Source organism: Pongo pygmaeus, chromosome 6 (assembly GCF_028885625.2).
Source record: "Pongo pygmaeus isolate AG05252 chromosome 6, NHGRI_mPonPyg2-v2.0_pri, whole genome shotgun sequence".
Lineage (NCBI taxonomy): Eukaryota > Metazoa > Chordata > Mammalia > Primates > Hominidae > Pongo > Pongo pygmaeus.
Genome location: NC_072379.2, coordinates 121,574,528 through 121,594,116, shown reverse-complemented (window position 1 = coordinate 121,594,116; position 19,589 = coordinate 121,574,528). Strand labels below are relative to the sequence as shown.

At 38.8% G+C, this 19,589-nt stretch overlaps 1 protein-coding gene across 5 annotated transcripts in view; it reads left to right on the top strand.

Annotated features, from left to right (window-relative positions):
- Positions 1–19,589, top strand: part of CADPS2 (calcium dependent secretion activator 2) — a 567,381-nt gene that overhangs the window by 189,372 nt on the left and 358,420 nt on the right. For all 5 annotated transcript variants that reach the window (XM_054495194.2, XM_054495197.2, XM_054495196.2 and 2 more), the window contains exon 3: positions 15,237–15,569. In XM_054495194.2, the coding sequence (XP_054351169.1) occupies positions 15,237–15,569 (333 nt within the window). The remainder of the gene's footprint in view (positions 1–15,236; positions 15,570–19,589) is intronic.

The following is a 19,589-nucleotide window of genomic DNA, read 5'->3' as shown; positions in this document are numbered from 1 at the left end:
ACTTCATTTTTCCATAACCAGGGTAACACTGATTTTAAAACCTCTCTACATCCATAACCTTTATCTTCAGTTCATCTCCAGTTTACCAACACACCACGGATACAGAAGAGGTGGGTATGGGTCAGGGGGAGTAGAGGAAGAGTGAAGAGTTAAGGATGACTCCCTGCTTTCTGGCTTGGGCCACTATGTTGTAATAATGCCATTCAGTGAGATGGAAAATGACAATGAGGTGAAGCAAGTTTGAAGTGGAAGAGTACAGATTTTGAATATGTCATAGAACAGATTCTGGGTGATGTTCATGGCATAGCTGGAAATATAGGTCTATACTTAGACTAATTAAATGAGATAAATGTAAAAAATTAACAAAAGGCATTATACATGTAAGTACTAACTTGTGATTTATTAACAAAATAATTTAACCATCAATGACATTTATATTAGTGGTGATTTTACTATTATGTAAATTTCAGTGTTACTATTTTGGGCTCCCTGAATTTGTTGTATCTCTAGGTACTATGTTATAAGACATTTTTGTCACCCAAGAATGCTTAGCAGGCCGAGTAAAGCTGGCAAGTGTGATAGGAATAGAGGGAGGGGTGGTAATAATCTTAGCTATAATACACAAGGTGTTGCTACATTCCCTTAATAGGTAGAATCTCATTTAATCCTTAACAGTAATGCTATGAGATAGGCATTATTGGTATCCTCATTCTTGAGATCAAGAAATGGAGACCCAGAGAGACTGAGTAACTTGCCCAAAGTTAAATAGCTGGTATGTGACACAGAACCTATATTTGAACTTGTTCTGGTTCCACAGCTCATGGTCTTAACCATTACCCTGCAGTTAGCTTGAAACACTAGTTTTTAAGTAAAGGACAAAGCATTAGGATGAGTCCAGCTTTAAGGGCTTAAAGAAATGCACAGTGGAAGAAAAATCCCAGCTAAAGGCATTGGGAGTGCTAGCTGGAGGGTGGTTGAGTGATACCTCATGTGATCTCAACATAATTAAGAAAGAAAAAGGAGTTATGTGAGGGTGAAGGTGTGGCCAGGGTATATCTGATTTGAGTAAAAAGAAATATTGAGCTGTAGGAATGGATGTTTCCATTTAGGAAGTACTGACATTGGAGCTGGTAGCTCTCTTCTGTAACAAATATTTAGTTTGAAGGGTTTGGATGTAGGCTGCCTTTCTGCTAAAGTTCAAAAGGTAAAAAATTGTGTATTATCCTAATAATTGACATCAATCCTTTGTAAAAGTTTAAGCTTAAAAAGCATAGTTAGGTCAGGTGTAGTGGCTCACCCCTGTAATCCCAGCACTTTGGGAAGCTGAGGCAGACAGATGACCCGAGGCCAGGAGTTGGAGACCAGCCTGGCCAACATGGTAAAACCCCGTCTCTACTAAAAATACAAAAGTTAGCCGGGCGTGGTGACACATTCCTGTAATCCCAGCTACTCAGGAGGCTGAAGCATGAGAATTGCTTGAACCTGGGAGGCGGAGGTTGCAGTGAGCCGAGATTGTGCCACTGCACACCAGCCCGGCAGAACAAGACTCTGTCGGGGTGGAGAACAGTGCAGAGCACAGTTACCTTTCAAAAAGAACATGTGCCTTTTACATCAGACCAGCTGCATTCACTTTCTGTCCCCAGGGAAAAGCATCTTAGAGCAGCATCAGCATCCTCAGACCAGCAGCATCAGCATCACCTGGGAACTTGTTAGAAATGCAAATTCTTAAGCTCACTGCAGAGTTTACAGAAACTTGAGGAGGGGGCAGCAATCTGGTTCACCAAGTCCTCCAGCTGATTCTAATGTATTCTTGAGTTTAAGAACCTCACTTAGATCAGATAGTTCATTTTCAGCAATGATGCATCACAGCTGTAATAAAAATAGTATAATAGTATAATTGAAAATCTCAGTAACTGCTATTACTCCATTAATACAAGATACATTTAGGCATATTTCACATGTACAATAGGTTTCTGACTTCTGCATTACTGTGCAAAGGAATCCTTTCCTCTCCCAGTACTGGTTTCTCTATCCGCTACCACTATCACAAGTGTCAAGGGAGTTGTGAGTAAACTAATAGATTTTAGATAATTTGCAATTTATAAATAAAAGAATAGAAAAAAACTGAAAAGTATGAACAGTTTTGGGCAGTCCACACTGGAAGAGAATACTCAATTCCATTATATTCACTAAAGATCTGATATCAATATACTAAAAAAGTGGACCACAGGTGAAATTCAGAAGGGAGTCATGTAAATTTCTAGGTTCGGGTCCATAAAACTAGCTTCACAAATACTGGTGGGATACTTAGTTTAGCTTCCGTAATAATGTAGGTGAAAATAAGTTCAGGGTAAGGTATTGGGAGTGTATGTAGGCCCTCCAAAGGTTTATGGCATCTTCCTCTGCTTTAATAGCATTGCTTCTCTAACTGGAATGAATTACTGTCTTCCTCCTTGATTGTAAGATCTTACCCATATGGCAGGTTCATTGATTCATTCAACAAATGTTGATTGCCCTGGAGATACAGTGGTGAACCATATAAAATGCCTGCCATCATGGAGCTTACTTGCTAGTGGGAAGAAAATGCAATAAATGTCATGTGCTACGTAGTTATAAGTGCTGTGGAGAAAAATAGAAAACAGAATAGGGAACTACAAAAGACAGAGATGCAGCTTTAAATAGAAGAGACATCATCAAGAAGATAATGAGCTGAACAAAGACCTGAAAAGAATGAATGAAGACCTTAATCTAGAACCTGTGCAGAAAAAGTGAAACTTGTGTTGAGGAGAGCCAGCAGGATAGTAAGTGGGTCTTGTCATCTGAGAAATGTCAGGAATGTTTAACCTGAAAGACAGAAGACAGTGTTAGCTGCCATCAAATGCTTGAAGAATGGGCTTGGGAAGAATTTGATTTTCTTTGTTTTTGCAGGGATTAGCATGCAATAAGAAAATGACAGCTACAGGGAGAGCATTGCCACTTGGAAACAACTTTCCAGATGTTGGTCCTGCCTGTAGACAGGTTATTGCCTTCAGAGAACCTAGTTTCTCTTCCTTAAAGGAGTTTGATATTGTTTGGATGTCACTTTAGTGGTGGTGATGGTGAGGGAATTCAAACTTTAGAAGGGTGATTGGATTTATACCTTTGGGTCACTCACAATCCCGAGAATCAGATTCTGGGATTAAAAAGCAATAACATTGCTATTCCACATGTAGTTGCCATCTGTTAAAAAAATAAACAACTACAAGGTATAATCTATAAAATCCATTCAACAAATATTTATTGAGCGCCACTGTATGCCAGGGAAATTTAGTTAAGTTTTGGGTTCATTTTGCTTTAACTTAACAGAATGTTTGTTTTTAAAATTGATTTACTTTCCAGACTTTTTTTTTCCATTTTTACTTTGGAACTTCATTTCTCTGCAGCAGGCCCTTGGATTATCAAGAGTAAATAACTTGTTATCCTTAAGATTTATGTTTTATAAACCTAGGATTTGAGAGGGTAGCAACTCATTCTCTGCTGTCTTGGTAGTATTGTGGAACATGTAATGGTTTGGCTTTTAGAAATCTCTTTCCTCACAACTTCCTTGTTAACATTGGCATATCACCCATCTTCTCAAAGGAAAGGTCTTTTTGAGGTATTTTATCAGCAGCAAAGGACTGGTATTTATTGATTTCTCATCCATTGTGGAATATTTTATAAAATATAAAATCATGTGTTTGACTTATTCTAAAATGCATAGCAGAATAATTTGAATTGATGAAGGATTGGGTCGATATGTGAAAGAACGAATAGAATAAAATGTTAATTGTGGAATCTAGTAGGTGTATATATATGTATGTATATATATATACATGCTTACCACAAACTTCTTTAAACTTTTCTATATGTTTAAACATTTTTATAATAAAATATTGGGGGAAAATCATGCTTTTGGATGCTATGGCAATGTCATATCAATTCAGAAGTTTCTAAAAAACTATGTTCCCTGTACAGTAAGTCCTCACAGTCTTCACTTAACATAGTTGATAGAGTCTCAGGAACTTTGATTTTTAAGTGAAACGACATACAATGATATCAATTTAACCATAGGCGGATGGATATAAATAAGAGTCAAGTTCCTACAGCCTATTTCTGGTCACAAAAATATCACCAAACTTCTAAACAAAAACCAAAACACTTCTAATATTTAGCATGGAAATAAATGTGAGCTCTATATACATTTAATAAAGATAAATAAAAACAAGTAAGACAATTATCCACTTATTTTAGTTAAAGGTCACAGGTGGTCAGAACCCAGCAGCTCAGGGTACAAGGCAAGCACCTTGTACAGGATGCCATCCCATCGCAGGGCACACTCACACACACCCTGACACTAACTCACACCAGGACAATTTAGACACAGTGAACCTCATACACATGTCTGGGATGTGGGAGGAAACTGGAGTACCTGGAGGAAACCCATGCAGACTTGGGGAGAACATGCAAACTCCACACAGACAGCAGCCCCAACTGGGAATCTGTTTTTTTTTTTTTTCTTCATTAACATTATATCAAAGCAAGCTTATTAGAGGACCACCCTTCTGTACTTGCTGAGGGACAGGTAACAGTCTGGATACTGTCATTGGTCCACAGATAACATTTTAAGTAGCAGTGATTTTAAAATTTATTTCACTATATTATGTAGTACTAAAAAAAAATGTTGAGAAAGTTATTCCACATTGTAAGCACATATCAAAACATCACGTTGTACCCCATAATATATAAAATTGATACTAAATAAAAAGTATTTTTAAAAGTGATATTGATACAGAACCACTGGGTTCCCAGCTAAACCCCCACCCTTAAGCCTGGAATGGTGGCTGTAAGAGAAAACAACTGACCCCGTTTTTCTTGGTTTTCCCACCCAAATGTTGCCTTTTTGGCCTGCCACACCTCTATCCTGTGCCCTTAAAAAGACTTCGGGGGCAGAGCAACACACAAGCTGCTGAGCATCAGGGATACAAGTGGCTGAGGAGTAAGCTGAGAAGCAGCAACTGAGCATCAGAAACTACAGCTGTGGCTAACTTCAGACAGCGTGGCTTCAGGGAAAGATCACCTTCTTCCTGCACCATCCCTTTCCAACTCTCATCCCGCCAAGAGCCACTTCCATCACCAAATAAAATCATCCACATACACTACCCTTCAGTCTGTTCATGTGACCTGATTCTTCCTGGATGCCAGACAAGAACCAAGAGGGCAGGGGCTGGGAGCTGCTCCAGGGCCTACACAGAGCCTGCTCCCACGCCTACACAGAGCCTGCTCCCGCAAGAGAGGAGCAACTGGCTGATCCAGTGATCGTTTGTTCCAGTCCCTACAATTGCTTGCTTGCACGTTCTCTCTCATGAGGAGTGGCCAGTGACAGGCTGAGTGAAACAGTCCACTGAGTGCCCACCCAAGAAGGGGATCAAGGTCAAGGGAATTATCCCATCTCTAGATTACCTATATTCCACTGATGAGGAAACTGACCCAGAATGGTTCAGAGTCTCTTAGCTTGTGTCACACCTTGAACTCTCGGGTCTCCTGATGCCCTCTCAGTTTTGTTACATTATTTCCCAGCTGATGAGTGGAGAGTAGCACAGAAGTAAGGATGAGGTGAATTGAATTCTGTAATTGAAGTTGGAATACTGTAAAGCTGTAAGACAGCAAGGGAACACATTTTTTTTTTTCAGATAGTAAACATATATTAAGGATTTATTCAACATTAGATATATTATGAGGCTTCAAAAGTAATACACTGAATTTTTAAGATTTATTTTCTGTATTATTACAGTGAGGGCAAAACAAGAAAAGCATTTTCTTTATAAAATAGATGGAAGAAGATAGCCCAAGAAACATTCAGACTTTTCTATCACACCATGAAACACATTGAATGAAGGCAGAAGAGATGGCTTAGGCTGAAAATATGGCGTGGAAAGCTGGTATCTTCTTTGACTTTGTGGCTACGCATAGAAGCTTTTCTCTAGAAATTCATATTTGCCATTCCATTTCTCCCTTTTCCATGATGAACAACAAGATTTTTCTTCCACTTTAGGGTCTCAGTCTTTGTTGCACAGTGTCAAACAGATTGGAAGCCCAGGTAGGGTGCAGTGATCTTTGTGTTTATACAAGTGGCTTGGTAAATCTTCACTTTCAGTCTCATAAGTACAAGGTTAAGGAGTATTTGCTATTGGCTTAGGGAAATTTAAGCATTTAGTTGGAAAATACCTAGGAAGAAAGACTCAAAGATCTGCTCTTAGCTGATATTAGAAGAAAAAAGCTTTAGAACAACTTCATAATATTGATAAGATCATGGTAATATCATGTGTATGTGTTTTTTTCCAAAAAAAAAAAAAAAAAACTTATATACTTTTCAAATCCCATTTGTGTTCATTTGGGTCTAGACTCATCTCAGTTCTTACAACAGGATGTAAGAAGGCATAGACAGTTCAAGGCTTTATATTTGGTCTAAGGGTTTTATTTTTATTTTTATTATTTTTAGATTCTTTATTTTTTTTTTTGAGACAGTCTCACTCTGTTGCCCAGGCTGGAGTACAGTGGCATGATCCTGGCCCACTGCAACCTCCACCTCTCGGACTCAAGTGATTCTCGTGCCTCAGCTTCCTGAGTAGCTGGGATTACAGGCGTGCACCACCACACCTGGCTAATTTTTGTATTTTTAATAGAGACGGGCTTTTGCCATGTTGGCCAGGCTGGTCTCAAACTCCTGATCTCAGGTGATCCACCCACCTTAGTCTCCCAAATTGCTGGGATTACAGGTATGAGCCACCATGCCTGGCCTGGTCTAACGGCTTTAGATTTGATATGAGGGGTTTAGATTAATCATAAAGGATTTAGAATAGTTGGAAGGATCTTTTGAAAGCAAGTGTCTCCTAGTTTATAGATAAGGGTCTAGAGGTATTTCTTACCAAAATTTACTTTTTAGATAAAACAGATTATTTGCTATCAGTTTTAGGTTGTGATTCTTCACATTTGATAGGTAAAGGAATGGGATTGGTTAAACCAGTGTTTTTCAAATCTTTGGAATTCATGGATCAGTAAATAAAAACAGAGGTCAGATATTGCACTTTTTTTGTGTGCCAAGAAAGGTGATTAACCATTACAACAACAATAAAACTGGCTTTGCAAAGATTATGACAGAGAAATCTAACATAGCTGACTCTATCTTGCTTCTAGCCTCATAGGCTGGTTGTCTTTTTTGATTCCTGTACATAGGCCAAGCTAACCATGGGAAGGATTTAGTTTATAGTTTAACTTGGAAGCAAAGATGATAATAGTCACTCTCTAAAACTAAAACCCTTCTTTCTCAGGGACTGAAAACCATCTTTGTAAAACTAATGAAAGTCCACAAGATTAGGATTGCGAGAGGGGCCTGAGTTCTGCTATTGGGGGAAATTCAGCCCCCGATATTTCAACGTGGGTCCTTTTCTATTTTCCCTAAGTGTCGGCCGGTCTGGGAAACAAAGGGAAAGAGTACAAAAGAGAGAAATTTTAAAGCTGGGTGTCCAGGGGAGGCATAATATGTCAGCAGGTTCCATGATGCACCCTGAGTCGTAAAACCAGCAAGTTTTTATCAGCAATTTTCAAAGGGGAGGGAGTGTACGAATAGGGTGTGGGTCACAGAGATCACATGCTTTAAGGGCAACAAAAGATCACAAGGCAGAAGGTTAGGGCAGATCACAAGGTCAGGGCAAAACTAGAATCACTAATGAACTTCCATGTCCTGCTGTGCACACATTGTCATTGATAAACATCTTAACAGGCTTCAAGAGCAGAAAACCGGTCTGACTAGAATTCGCCAGGCTGGAATTTCCTAATCCTAACAAGCCAGGGGGTGCTGCAGGAGACGAGGGTGTGTTTCATCCCTATCTACATCTGCATAAGTCAGACACTCCCAGGGCAGCCATTTTAGAGGCCCCCACAGGAATGCATTCTTTTCCCAGGGCTGTTAATTATTAATATTCCTTACTGGGGAAAGAATTCAGCGATATTTATCTTACCCGTTTTCAGTAATAAGAGAAATATGGCTCTGTCCTGCCTGGCCCACAGGCAGCCAGACTTTAAGGTTATCTCCCTTGTTCCCTGAAAATCGCTGTTACCCTGTTCTTAAGGTGCCCAGATTTCATATTGTTCAAACACACATGCTTTACAAACAATTTGTGCAGTTAATGCAATCATTACAGGGTCCTGGGCGACATACATCCTCAGCTTACGAAGATGACGGGATTAAGAGATTAAAGACAGGCATAGGAAAATATAAGAGTATGGACTGGGGAAGTGATAAATGTCCATGAAATCTTCACAATTTATGTTCTTCTGCCGTGGTTTCAGCCAGTCCCTCCGTTCGGGGTCCCTGACTTCCTGCAACATTCTGCTAAAATGTAGGCCTAGTTTCTGTAATCCCTTACTGTTCAGTAGTCCTATGGCCAGAGATCACAAGATTTGTGACTTCCCCCAATTGCTCCTATAGATAACATCACTATGTAGAACCTAAGATTGGCCTTTTGAGGTATCTTTCACATTTTGCATTTCTGACCACCAACTAAATCCACCCAGACCCACAATAGTGGTGCAACCCATCCTGTGGCCCCTACTCAGAGGCTAAGTGCAGGAGGACCGTTTCCCACACCCCTGTGATTTCACCTCTAAGCAGTCAACATTCCCCATTGCCTAAACCCTTGCCCACCAAATTATCCTTACAAAAACCCTAAACTCCAAGCCTTTGAGAGATTAATTTGAGTAATAACTCCATCTTCTGTGTGGCCAGCCTTGCATTAATAAAATTCCTTCTCTATTGCTATAACACAGTCTCGGTGAGTTGGTTTTGTCTGTGCAGCTGTGTGGGAAGAATCCATTGGATGAATACAGCAACAAAACCACACATTTACTATTAATAACATTGTATTACAAAAAGTGAATTCTTGCACCTACAGTTTCAACTATTAGAATATTAAATAAAGTTAGCTTTATTAAAATGCACTTTGAAGTCCTTGTATTTTCTTTTTTCACTTTGAATTCATGAAAACTTCATCCCACACTGGTCAACACACCAGCCTTTGGATTCAATAACTTTCCAGAGTCCATTACTACAAGGACCTAATGATTTCCTTTAAAATTTGAGTATCTAATGATACTAGACACTACAGAGATTTCAAAGGTGCAGTTTGCAGTCTTAATAAGAGAGAGATACAATGATGTGGTATAAGACAGGACAGCAGTATTTTATACCTACACAGAGCATGGGAAAGTATTAAGATGGCTTAGAATAGAGAAATACCATCAAGCTGTGGAATGCTTGACAAAGAGGTGAACAGGAGCATTCTCCTGCCTAATCCTTACCAATCCATTTACTCATTGGCCCTTCCAGCTCAGTCGAATGAGCCACAAATTGATAAATTGCTGAACTTGATTGCATGGTGGTGAAGAAGGGAGCTCTAGAGTGAGACTGGGCTTAAATCTTGACTCTGGCTGTGTGATCTTGGCCATGTCTCTTTATTTCTGTATGCTTTTTGAGTTTTTGTTGTTGTTGTTGTTTACTTTTAAGATAAATACTAGCACCTTCTTTATGCAGTTGTGAGGGTTAATATACATGAAGTCCCTAAAATAAATTTTAGCTATTTTCAAAATACAGTTTTTATCATGTGACTCTCTGCCTTAAATATTGATGGCATTCCATGCTCCTGGGATAAAGACCAGAGCACTTTCCAGGCCTGACAAAGCCCACCCGTCCTTCTCAGGCACCTCCCATTCCACTGTACTCTCAGGCCCTTCATTGCAGCCCAGGGAGCTGCCTTAAGGCCCCCTTAGATAGCTGTGTTCCCTCCACCCACTGTCTCCTGGCCCCTTGGTTCCTTTTGATTTGCAAATTGTCTTCAGATCTCTACTCACCTCCTCAGGGAAGCCACCATGACCTCCTCAGCTAGATTCAAACTTTGTTACAAACTTATGGCACCAGAAATTCTCACTAGTATTTATCAAGCCACAGGCTTATCAGTTTGTATAACCATTTGTTTGCCCCACTGTAAACTCCAGGAAGGAAGCAAACCCTTGCTTATGACACCTGATCACATTGCCTGGTATTTTGGTTTGTCTTGGTAATATTTATTTGAACAGATGGATAAGCTATGGGGGTGGGAATGTACACAGAGTGTGGAGGGCTACACAAGTGTGTCCTTCTACTGGAACAGAAAATATGTTAAGAGAAATGCAAGAGAAGGCTGGAAAGGTAGGTTGAGGGAGACTTGGATGGATAAAGAGCCTGGCACAAAACAGTGCCAACAAAGAATCCATTGACTGGCCTTGGGCATACAAAAGTGGACTTGGAAAAAAAAAAATACTGTCACCAAGCACTTACAATGAGTTCGGAATCTCGTCCCATGGAAATGATGGTTTGGTTCACAGTCTGGAGAAGTTTCTCCCCGATAATCTGGATGTGCCTCTGAGTTGGCCCCATGTCCTTCCTGTACAGCACCTCCAGGATGTGGCTGAGCAGCTGACAGCAGGCCTCCAGGTTCTCCTGTCTCTCCAGATGGTACTTGAACTGATCAGTCATCATGGGAAGCAGGATCTCTCTGTAGTCATGCTGTGTGAAGTGGATATTTAACTGGGGCTAACAGCATCCTTCTCCAACTGCTGCTTGAACATAAGCTTATTGTATTGCAGTGTAGTGAGCAGTCGAGATACAGCCTGGTATATAAAACGTCCTCATTTTTCAAATGAATGTCAAAGTTGAAGGGTAAGCAAACCAACTTTAAAGACAAACATTTGGCTCTTGTTTTCTCATTACTTGTAGCAAAAGACATGTATTTTCTGCTAAGTCTTCATTCTTCTGGCAGTTTCTCTGTAGTGTTTACATTTAAGGTGCCATTAATAAAATTTTATGAAGGACCCTAACAAGTAATTGAGATACTCCTCCTTAGTTATTTTATTGTCTACTCTAATGGATTGTAGGTGTTTCTCATAAACAGAGTAATTAGTCAGGAACCTATTCATTTTTTAAAGAATATTTTAATAGTTTAGACAGTCCAAGTTTCGGATCATGGTGGCTTTTCCCAGGGTTTACTGCTCTCCTCCCCACCCCCTTACCTTAAGTTTGTTTCCTTTGGCAAAAGATGCACAAGTAGGTCTTTATTTTATTTTATTTTATTTGAGGTTCAAGAGGTTATAATTTCTTTTCTTTTTTTCTTTTTTGTTTTTTTTACTTTGGGTTCTGGGATGCATGTATAGAATGTGCAGATTTGTTGCACGGGTGTGCATGTGCCGTGGTGGTTTGCTGCACCTATCAACCCATGGTCTAAATTTTAAGTCCTGTGTGCATTGGGTATTTGTCCTAATCCTCTCCCCTCCTTTACCCCCCAACCCCCCAACAGGCCCTGGTGTATGTTGTTCCTCTCCCTGCGTGCATGTGTTCTCATTGTTTAGCTCCCACTTAGGAGTGAGAACGTGTGGTGTTTGGTTTTCTGGTCCTGTGTTGGTTTGCTGGGAATGATGGCTTCCAGCTTCGTCCACATTCCTGCAGAGGACATGAACTCATTCTTTTTTTATGGCTGCGTGCTATTCCATGGTGTATATGTGCCACATTTTCTTTATTCAGACACATGCACACGTATGTTTATTGCAGCATTATTTATAATAGCAAAGACTTGGAACCAACCCAAATGCCCATCAATGACAGACTAGATAATTTTTTAAAAATTTAGTACACGTTATCATTTAACTCACCTTGGTGGATGACCTTTCTAAAAAAATACCTTGAAATGAAAGGAGAGAACATCACTTTAGAGTTTTCACTTTAAATCAGAGGAAGCACATTGGTCTTTTCCAGTACGTGACCATTGTTCTTTCTCCACATCTAGGGCGTTAACAGGGAGCCAGTGTGTCTTCCTGGACAGCATAGTCAGAACTGAGCACTGGGCTCCTTTACGTTTCTGTGTCTGGTGTCACCACAGAGGACTCCATTTTGTGTGAGTCACAGACAGGTCCCACAGATGGACAAATGCTGCGTTAGTGTGTTTCCATCCAGTAAAACAGTTCATGTCTTAGAGCTTCGGCACACCTGAGGTTCAGATTTTCCTTTTTAAAGTGTATCTCTTTTAAGTTTGGATTACAACATGTATGAATCAGGAAGTAAAATGTTTCCATGTAAAAAAAATACTGGTATTTACATACTGGAAAAGCAAAAATGATATGATTTCTAGTGACACTAAACTTCACCACAGTTACAAAGCTTCATGAATTGATAACACCTGAAAAGTAGTTTTAAAATCTATATTGCTGTTTCTCCAAGGACAGCATAGGTTATGGAAATTATGAGACAGTATTTTATTTGGCATTATTAAGGAGAAAAAGGCATGTCTTATAAGTGAGACTCTTGTACTTTTCTCAGCGTTTTGCTGAACACATGCTGGCAGCCTTCCTGGAACCATCTCATAGCCACAATGATTTGGCAAGCAGATAATGTTTTTCTCGTCATTATAAAATCCTTTTAAATCAAAGAAGTAATGCATGGTCCAAATCAACAGCAATGTGTGAACAATAAGGGCTTCTGTGGAAAAGTATGTTTGAAGCCTTGTTTGGACAGCTGAGCAGACTTACTTTTGGCAGATACAGTTTCTTGTTATAGTAATCACATTTCACTTTTGTTATTAGTTCACCATGACTTTGTTAAGATATTCAGTGACTTTTTTGGTATATAAGCTGAGTAGATTAATGGGAAGAGTGGCAGTTGGTGGTGCTCAGATTGAAGGCCGTATGTAAGTTAAAATTTACTGAAATGTGGACAAATGTGACATACATAGTGAGAGGTGACAAAGTGCTAGCAGCCCTCGCTCACTCTCGGTGCCTCCTCGGGCTCGGTGTCCACTCTGGCCATGCTCAAGGAGCCCTTCAGCCCGCCACTGTGCTGTGGGAGCCTCTCTCTGGGCTGGCTGATAAATTGAGCCAGAGTAATTGAGCCAGAGCTGGTAAAGAGAGAGGAAGCATTTTGGGAATGTGTTACACACGCAGAGGATCCCTGACTCATGACAGTTCTGCTTATGATTTTTCGACTTTACAATGGTACAAAAGTGATATAACTCAGTGGAAACCATATTTTGACTGCCTATACAGCCATTCTGCTTTTCATACTCAGTATAATATTTGACAAATTACATGAGATGTTCAACCCTTTATCATAAAGTAAGCTTTGCATTAGATGATTTTGCCCAACTGTAGGCTAATGTAAGTGTTTTGAGCATGTTTCAGGTAAGTTGGGTGTATTAAATGCATTTTTGACATATTTTTAACTTATGACAGGCTTATTAGGATGTAACCTCATTGTAGTTTGAGGAGCATCTTATTTGACAATGCAGAATTTACTACCAGTGTTTCAGTAAGTAAGTCTGTCAACCAAAATATTTGAGCTCCAGGAATCTTCTTGCCATTGAGCAAAGATAGGAAACAAGAAAAACAGTTTGTGTGAGTGACCTTAAGAGGGAAAACTAAAGTGGTGGGAAAAGGCTTGGGGTCAGGTGGTTGAGCATGCCAGCCCCAGTGGTTCAAGTGAGTTCACTTTGACTGTATCAAGCAGGTGTGCTGCTTGCCCACATGCAGACAGGCATGGAAGTGTGGTGCAAGTAGTGTGATCATAACTTGGGAGTACTTCACTATAATGAGTCAGTTCTTAGGGTAAAAGTTGAGGCCAGGTGTGGTGGCTCATGCCTGTAATCCTAGCACTTTGGGAGGCCAAGGCAGGAGGATTGCTTGAGCCTAGGAGTTTGAGACCAGCCTGAGCCGCATAAGTGAGACCGCATATCTAAAAAAAAAAAAAAAAAAAAAAATACAAAAACTAGCCCAGGCATGGTGGTGTGTGTTTGCAGGTCCCAGCTACTTGGGAGGCTGAGGTGGGAGGATTGCTTGAGCCTGGGATGTCAAGGCTGCAGTGAGCTGTGATTGTGTCACTGGGCTCCAGCCTGGCCACAGAATGAGACCCTGTTTCAAAAAAAAGAAAAAAGATGTTGACATGAATTTTTGTTCTGTAAGCTCAATAACAGCATATAATTTATGAAGGTTCTATTAAATTGTCCTGCAGGCTTTTCTGGGAGAGTCTTTTGACATTATAGAAAGAATAAAGCAATAATAAAAGCAGTCTTATATGGCTTATAGAGGATTCTTAGGAATATTGACAGCATAATAGATGTTTAATGAATCTTGACTGATACTTAGATACATAACTTAGCAGAATAGAGAGATTTAAGGCCAAATCTGGTGTCTCTTCCCAAATATGACCTTATTACTGTACTTATTTTTACCCAACCTTTGCTACCTGTCTCATGAACATCTTACTCTATGGTTGTCTCTATTGTTGTTTTTATTTTGTTTTTTTTTTCCAGTAGTAATGGACAATTAGAAGTCCCTTAGAGGTATTGCTTTTCAAGCCTCCATTCTTTCTAGTTATGATAAGCGTGTGAGAAGTTGCGGAGGTGGTAAAATCAGGGATGGGGACAGGTATATTCTAGCCCCCCAGCTGTTGGGCAATTTTGAGTAAAAATTACATATGATGAATATTGACTTGGATACTAGACTTACCCTGCTATTGGTCTTCAAGTCCACACTCAAATGATACATGATTCTTTCCCTGCTGAAAAACCAGCTAGATAGAACTCTCAGATACAGGTATGGATGTTGGGTTCATATCTCCAGTTGTTTTCCTAATCATCTTTTTTTGTTTTTTTTTTTTTTGCTTATAAACAATGGTCATTTATTTCTTACAGTTCTGGAGGCTTGGGAAGTCCAAAATCAGGGTGTTAGCCAATTTGGTGTCTGTGAGGACCTGCTTCCTGATTCACAGACAGCTGTCCTTTCACTCTGAACACATGTGGTAGAAGGCATGAGAGAGTTCTGGAGTCTGTGTATAAGAGCACGAATCACATTCATAAGGATGTCACTCTAAAGGATTTCGTTGTAGAGGTGGGAGACATACAGATCAAAGTAAACCATCTTACTGGTGTTTTTTACTGTGTACTGTGTCTCCTAAACATTTTAACATTTTAGAGAGATTTGGGGCCAACATTATGACATTAGTTACCATGTATTATAAAACATTTTGAATCATTCTGGAGTATTTGGCTGAATTATTTGTAGAAACTCTGGCTGGATTGCTGAAAGCAAGTGGTGTTAGCATCTACACCTAATTGTAATTGGGTTTTTTTTTTTTTTTTCAGGTTTTTCTAAAGAGTGACCGAGTGGCCAGAATGGTTCAGAGTGGAGGGTGTTCTGCTAATGACTTCAGAGAAGTATTTAAGAAAAACATAGAAAAACGTGTGCGGAGTTTGCCAGAAATAGATGGCTTGAGCAAAGAGACGGTGTTGAGCTCATGGATAGCCAAATATGATGCCATTTACAGAGGTGAAGAGGACTTGTGCAAACAGCCAAATAGAATGGCCCTAAGTGCAGTGTCTGAACTTATTCTGAGCAAGGAACAACTCTATGAAATGTTTCAGCAGATTCTGGGTATTAAAAAACTAGAACACCAGCTCCTTTATAATGCATGTCAGGTAAGTGGTCTCTGATATTATCATTCCATTCCCCTGTCTGACTCGTGGAATGAACATGAAGTATTTACAAGCCTATGAAGATATACTTTACTTGCTATAATCACTTTACTTGAAAAGTTGAGCAGAATTGAATTTTAATAAGTCACATAGTGATATTTGAGAGAAGTTTTGAAAAAAGTATTTGGTAGAAGGAGAAGAATATCAGTACTTCTTATCCAGTAAATAATTGTCCCCATGTGCCCTACTGTAGGACATTAGATTTGTGCCTATTAGGTATTAATGGGCCATGCCCTGTAGAGTAAAAGGCAAATCATCTCCTATCTGAAGAAGCTTGGCAAATTATAATAAGTAGGTATTTCTCACTGCAAAATAATATTTTATAAAGATATGATGCTGATCTTCTGAGTTACATGGAAGTAATGAAATTTCAATTTTTTTTATTTAACTCACCCAGATTGAAATAAATTGAGGATGATAGTTGAACTATGTAATTTAAAGAGATTACAGAGTCAATATTATATTTTCTCTTCAGCTGTTATTCTAGTTATACATACAAAAATGGGATAAAGGCCAGGCACGGTGGCTCACGCCTGTAACCCAATGCTTTGGGAGGCTGAGGCGGGCGGATCATGAGGTCAGGAGATTGAGACCATCCTGGGTAACATGGTGAAACCTGGTTTCTACTAAAAATAGAAAAATTAGCTGGGCGTGGTGGTGCATGCCTGTAGTCCCAGCTACTCAGGAGGCTGAGGCAGGAGAATTGCTTGAACCTGGGAGGCGGAGGTTGTAGTGAGCTGAGATCATGCCGCTGCACTCCAGCCTGGTGACAAAGCGAGACTCGTCTTAAAAAAAAAAAAAAAAAAAAGCGGGGGAGGAGGTATAAATCATGTTTCACATTTTTCATTTTTTAGACCCAATGATTTGTCTAATAATGTAGTCCTTCTATATTTGCATTTTGTTTGTTTATGTTGAGGGTATAAATTATTTAACTACACCCTAATATAAAACTTAAATTGATAAAATTCTGACACTTAAAAATTTTTGTGTTACCTTAAGAGTTACACTTCTATAATGTATATGTTTGTTTTTAATCTTTTTGCAAATCTTCTCTTAATTTCTCTGTTATATCCATATTGGTTACTTTGCATTGGTAATTTGTGGACCATTTCAAATCAACAAATTAATAGAGTTAATAGTAAATCACTGTGGCACTTTAACCCTGTGAACAATTTGTGTACTCACTGTAATTGATTTCATTGTTTTATTAAACCAGGTAGTTGTTTGGTAATAGTGGAAGATGATTATAAGACCAAAATCTTCTATTTGAAAGATAACTTCAACTGGAACTTTGTATTTTTAGTGAAACAGTAGCTCACTTGTACAAATACATGTTGATGAACATAATTTAGTGGGAAAATTCAGATTCAGGCATTCAGTAGATATTTGTTGAGCTTTGTTCAAGTCCAAAACCTCTGTAGGTATTACGGAATCCAAGTTGAGTGAAAAAACATTTTTTCCTCTATAGTGGCTAAAGTCTCTATAAGATAAGACTTGATAAGTCCAAGAAAAGTCATTTATTTGCAGCTTGCCCAGCTTTTTATTCTGAGGATGGGAGTGATGACTTCCAAGCTCTTTATATGCCTCAGTTAAAGCTATCATTCCTTTCAGTTCTGAGATTTGAAAGAAAAGCTTATGGATTATTTTTGATTGATTTTAAAACACAAAGATATTATAAGACCTCTAAATGAGTTATTACATGTGGATTAGAACATGGTAAATGTTACAAGGTTATAAAATATATTTCCGTGTTCCTATGAGTTTATGTTATTAACTTAAAATATGTTTAAGTTGTCTGCCTACTAGAGAATCAGCTGGACTATGTGCACCCTGGTTTTAGTCTTCTGTGATTTGAAACCTACTTGCAATTCAGATCTCCACCTATAACAGTGGCTTTGTCCTTGCTCAGAGTTGGCCTGAACAACAACAAAAAAATAGCAGATTTGTTTATTTGTCCTTTCAGTTCTATCAGTATTTGTCTCATATATTTTGATTCTGTATTAGGTACATATATTTGTATTAGGATTGTTATCTTTTATTGTAGAATTGACTCCTTTATCATGATGTAGTATTCCTTTTTATCCCTGATTATCTTCCTTTTTCTGAAGTCTACATTGTCTTAAGCTAATATAGCCACTCCAGCTTTCTTTTATTAAGGTTGACATGATGTCTCTTTCTCCATCTGTTTACTTTTAACCTAAGTCTTTATTTTTAAAGTGGATGTTTTGTAGACAGTGTGCAATTGGGTCTTGAAGTTTTTCTTTTATTTCGAGATGAAGTCTTGCTCTGTTGTCCAGGCTGGAGGGCAGTGGTATGATCTCAGCTTACTGCAACCTCCACCTCCCGGGTTCAAGTGATTCTCCTGCCTCAGCCTCCCGAGTAGCTGGGATTACAGGCACACACCACCATGCCTGGCTAATTTTTGTATTTTTAGTAGAGACGGGGTTTCACCATGTTAGCCGGGATGATCTCGATCTCTTGACCTCATGATCCGCCCGCCTCGGCCTCCCAAAGTGCTGGGATTACAAGCATGAGCCACTGAGCTTGGCCGAAGTTTTCTTTTTTTTTTTTTTTTTTTAAATCCAGACTGATCATCTTGGTCTTTTAATGGGTATGTTTAGGCCATTCATATTTAAAGTGATTACTAATATAGTTGGATTAAATTTTAAAATCTTTGTAGCTTTTACCACTTCCATGCATTTGTTCTTTGCCCTCCCCTACTTTTTATGCCTTCTCTAATTTTGATTGAACACTTTATATGAATTCCATTTTTTATCTTTTGGTATACTGTTTATACATTTTTTAAAAAAACAAAACAAAATTTTGGTGACTCTCCTAGAGTTTAAAATACACATTTTTAAATAATCTAAGCCTACCCTCAGATAACACTATACTATAAGGCTTCATGTGTACTGCAGCTACTCCATAATAGAGTATACCCAATTTCTTTCTGTCATCCCTTGTGACATTGCTGTCATTCACTTCATTTATAATATGCTATAACCCCCAATATATCCTTTCTATTATTGCTTTGAACAGTTATCTTTTAGCTCAATTAAAAATAAGAAAAATAAAATATTATATATATTTTACCTTCATTTATTCCTCCTCTGATGCTCTTTCATTTCTTTATGTAGGTTCAGATTTCTTACTGATATTATTTTCCTTATCTCTGAAGAACTTCTTTTAACATGTCTTGAAGGCCAAGACTAGTGGTGATGCAGTCTCTCAGTTTTTGTTTGAGAAAGTCCTTGTTTCTTCTTCGCATTTAAAGTATAATTTCACTGGATATAGAATTATCTGGTTTTTTTTTTTTCTCTTTCAGCACTCTGAAAATTTCACCGCACTGTCTTTTGGTTTGCATGATTTTTGATGAGAAGTTTAATGTAGTTCTTATCCTTTAGTCTTTAGAGGTAAGGTGTTATTTTCCCCCTTATGGCTTCATCCATGTCCCTACAAAGGACATGAACTCATCCTTTTTTATGGCTGCATAGTATTCCATGGTGTATATGTGCCACCTTTTCTTAATCCAGTCTATCATTGATGGACTTTTGGGTTGGTTCCAAGTCTTTGCTGTTGTGAATAGTGCCGCAATAAACATACGTGTGCATGTGTCTTTATAGCAGCATGATTTATAATCCTTTGGGTATATACCCAGTAATGGGATGGCTGGGTCAAATGGTATTTCTAGTTCTAGATCCTTGAGGAATCGCCACACTGTCTTCCACAGTGGTTGAACTAGTTTACAGTCCCACCAACGTGTAAAAGTGTTCCTATTTCTCCATATCCTCTCCAGCACCTGTTGTTTCCTGACTTTTTAATGATTGCCATTCTAACTGGTGTGAGATGGTATCTCATTGTGGTTTTGATTTGCATTTCTCTGATGGCCAGTGATGATGAGCATTTTTTCATGTGTCTTTTGGTTGCATAAATGTCTTCTTTTGAGAAGTGTCTGTTCATATC